The 4,214-nt window shown below is 36.6% G+C and overlaps 1 protein-coding gene across 1 annotated transcript in view; it reads right to left on the bottom strand.

Annotated features, from left to right (window-relative positions):
• Positions 1-4,214, bottom strand: part of SNCAIP (synuclein alpha interacting protein) — a 54,184-nt gene that overhangs the window by 18,273 nt on the left and 31,697 nt on the right. Inside the window, 1 exon segment of the mRNA XM_031557404.1 lies at positions 171-296. Coding sequence (XP_031413264.1) covers positions 171-296 — 126 coding nt within the window.

The following is a 4,214-nucleotide window of genomic DNA, read 5'->3' as shown; positions in this document are numbered from 1 at the left end:
TCTGGAGTTCTAGTCTGAGTTCTACCTGTTTATTCCAGTATATCTTAAGGTATTAATAACTAGTTCTATTCAACGTGTGAAGTTTCCTGTAAACATTTTAATAGTTCAATAGCTCCTAATTCAAAATTTATTTGATTTAAACTACATTTTTGATATAAATAATACTCTACCTGTATACATCCTAGATAGCCATGTTGAGCAGCTATGTGAACAGCAGTATTTCCATCCTGATCAACTTCATCCAGTGAAATCCCTTGTTCTTGCATAAACTGAAGAAGCCATAGAAGGATTTTCTCCTAAGAGAAGGGGTGAAAGGGATGCCACAAAAGATAAGGAATAACAAAAATGGACAAGTACTAGAGGAATGCTGGTACTGTCATCTGGTACTAGCACTGTCATCTGGTACTAGGACTTAGTCTATAAGAAGCCTGCCTTTAGGTGCTTTTTATTTATTTATTTTTTTCCCAAAGCAATACACCACAGTATTGTATTTATTCTATAAGAAGATACTGCATTACAATAACACATTTTCACAAATTGTACATGGAAAAGCATGCACACCTACATCCTAGAAAGGACACCTGACATAGCACAGCTAGCTTGCCAACCTGAAAAACTTGTTTTGACACTTGGTGGAACTTCATAAACATCTTTGGAAAACTAAAACAGGAGTATACACAGATCACTGAGCTGAGCACACTTGTCATTGTGCCCCAGCTTTTGACTACCTGTGAAAGAAGAGAAGCAGCTGAACTAAAATCAGGAAGTCTGCCACCCTGAGCTCTCTGTCAGTGCACTGTCTTGTTAGGGGAAAGATGGAGCCTCTGACTTTTTAGGTGTCTTTGAAGCAACTCCATCCATTCAAACACCTGAATTTCTGCTTTCTGCTTCAGAGGGCTACAGTGTCTAGAACTCAACTTCTTTGTATTTCATTTTAACAGCAATTTCTTTTTAATACAGGGTGAAGGAATAGATACTTACATTTCTGAATGCCAGCTAATATAGCTGGCAAATATAGTTGATAGCCAACACAGAGAGATGACTTGAGATCACATATCCCTTTAAAAATACTTCTGAGCAATTTCTGGAGCTGCCTGTGGTGTTGGCGAGCAGTACAGGAGAATTATGCTAGTCAAGTGAACTGCGCTTATGTATCAATAATGAAAAGAATAATATTTTAGAGAAATTCCTCTGCCTAGAAATTATGTATTTTTTCAGAATACATTTCTTCCGTAATCAAAATATTGAGCATGGTCTGTAATTTTACAATCCCAATCAGCATGAAGCAAATTATGCTTTTTAGTAATTTATTTTATCAACATAGAAATCAAGTACTAGGATAGGTAACTAAGTGACATCATCTCTACTTAGAGAAATTAGAACTAACCACAAGCACAACATTAGAGGCCTGCTGAAATAGTTTGTGTTCCCTCCAGATGATTCTGTATTTTAACACATGTATCTTTGACATCAGAAACAATTTTTTTTCTTCTTTTCATTCTTATAGAAGAATGAAAAATCATGTATTAAAGTATTTTTCACTTTAGTAACACTTACATATTTGGAAGAAGAGGGCACTTAGAAATAAGCTTAACATCATTGACTCGATTTACTCAGACAAAATGAAGAATAACAACATTTGTTTGTAAGATTTTGATAAGGTAAAATAATCACACACTTGTTGTGTAGCAGGACCTGATAAATAGTGTCAAATTATTCACCATATCTGATAATTTTCAGACTTTCAGCAGTCTTATTTTGTAGCAATGGTTAATGTCACGCTGGATTTTTCAGACCTAACAGTAATTTAAACTTCCCTATAAAAATAAAATCTGGGAAAATATCATAAAACGTATTTTCAGTTTTGGGACAAGCTGCAGACTTTGGCTCCATCAGCTGGCTTTTGAAATAGGAAGAACAGTTAACAACAACTGTCCAAATTGTTAAATGGACTACAAATGGAAGGCTTAGCATGGTTAGTACTAACTCTACAGCTAATCTTTGCCCATTACTTGATATTGATTAATTAATAAATTCCCAGTAAATACTAAGTTTTTGAATTGAAAACTGTGAGATGTGTGAAAAGACATATGACCATATGGTCACCAACAGGTGAAGGGAAACATCCTGAAGTGCATAAATGTGTATTTGTGTGTCTGTGCTACATACTCTCCCCAATACATTGTGATTTCCAGCAGTACACCGCTGCCAAGAGGCACACAAAAACCTTTCAGTCATACTGCAGCTCTGGTTTCCTGAAGCCCCTCCTGATTCTCTTGCACCGGAATGTGACAAACACTTAGCATTCCCCCACACTATGTCTCTTCCCTACGTAGTCCATGTTGGAAAGAAACTATAGCTCTTTGAAGCCAGGACTAAATACACGTGCCTGTGGCAGAATCAGATTTTATGTAGTGTGTCATGCACCAACAACCTGTTATGGGAAGCCGTGTCAACCACGGTTGCTTTTTGCAAGACCTCATGCTTCAAGAAACCCTTGGCAGGAGGTATGCAGATCAGGCTACAGGTTGGTTACAAGCTCTTCTTCCATTAGCTGAATATATGTGGTTCCTCTCTCATTGGACAAAATACAGCACTGTTGAGATGCTTTTAGAATCTGGCCATGGCTGTGGTTTGATGATCTTTAACATAGAAGCTTTGCTATGAACTCACTTTTGCTGCCCGTTCTAAACAATAGTTATTCAAGAAAAATACGGTGTGCATTCCTAATGCCTGGGGAAACAATGGATGGGCTGACTCATAGAAAATGATTCTTTAACAGGTCTTCCTTGTAAAAATATTACTCTTGTAATTCTGCCAAGACCAGTGTTCACATGGATTATCTCTCATGTAAGTAATGGTAAAAGAAATTAAAACTTTGAGGATAGTGCCAACTACACATTTGAATATCTAAACTTCTTTCTTCTTAACACAGTTGGGCAAGATAATCTGGCTTCTCTTCAGCCTCAACATTCCTTCATGTTTGCAAGACATTTATAGATTAAATTAAAAAAAAAAAAATCGCTGACGTTACATGTGAACTTTCTTTGGCATTCAACTAACTAAAAAAATTTGGCAGCACTTTTTATATCACCTTCCTACATTTCATGCATGGTTAACTGTAGCTGGCGTTTCTTAACTGGTGGAGTTTCCATTCTGCTCCAAAAAGCATAGCTGAGTTAAGCCTGCCAGATCTATTCCTGACAGTAGACAGGATAACTCACTGAAAAAAAACCACAACATCAAAGTTCAATGGATTTAGTTTCTATAAACATATTTAGAGATGAGGAAAAATTAAGTCAGTGAAACGAAGACACGAACCTAAACTCTTCCAAACTTTCTTTCTAGTAACAAACAACCTTTACTCAAATCCAGTTCCAATGGGGCTCCCAGCCTCCTTATATTCAGTGGAAGTTTTATAAGCTGAACTTGTTACAGAGAGCAGGACACAATTAATCAGTATGTCCAGCAGATTGCTAGTTTGCACTAGTGACATGTACATAGCAGGTGAGCAAAGAGATACAGAGGACTTAGCACAGCATGGGAACAAAGATGTCTGTGTTGGCTCAGGATGCAGCAAGATAAAGAATGGACTTCCAGATTCACAGCCTTCCAGATATGGTCTTCTTTTTCCATCCCTGTCTGCAAACCAATGCTTGGAAAAAATCAATTAACAGCAGGAAAATGCCACGATATTTTTATGGCATAGAATGAGACAACCATGCTTGTACAAGAAAAAGAAAGCTAGTTTCTTTGGATCAACAAAAGCAGTAGCACAACAATAACATATTTTCTGTATTTCTCCTTTATGTCTTTTGAAGAAAATGGATGATATGACTGGCTTATCTTCCAAAAAAATTAGAGAAGAATAACCAATTACTATTCCTTGTATAGTATATTCTAGAGAAGGTCTTTTGAACAGGGGTTATTGTAAAGTCTATTTTGAAAAAACAGACTGTAAGAGGAGAATGTGGTGCAGTCAAGTGGTATATATTTCCTCAGACATTAGCCAAATACCAAATTGTGTACTTCTGTACTTTCACATCATTAGATTTAAGTGTAAGCAAGGTGTGGAACAGGATTGGTTTGCAACATATTTTTATATATAATTCTCAATAAAACCAGAGTTGTACAGACGATGTTCAGGTTTCGCCACACTTCACTTCACTGCCAGTATAATGAATTCCTAGATTGTCACAATATGCTGATTTTCT

Source organism: Meleagris gallopavo, chromosome Z, assembly GCF_000146605.3.
Source record: "Meleagris gallopavo isolate NT-WF06-2002-E0010 breed Aviagen turkey brand Nicholas breeding stock chromosome Z, Turkey_5.1, whole genome shotgun sequence".
Lineage (NCBI taxonomy): Eukaryota > Metazoa > Chordata > Aves > Galliformes > Phasianidae > Meleagris > Meleagris gallopavo.
Note: the sequence above shows the minus strand (reverse complement) of the source record. Positions and strands in the feature narration are given on the sequence as shown.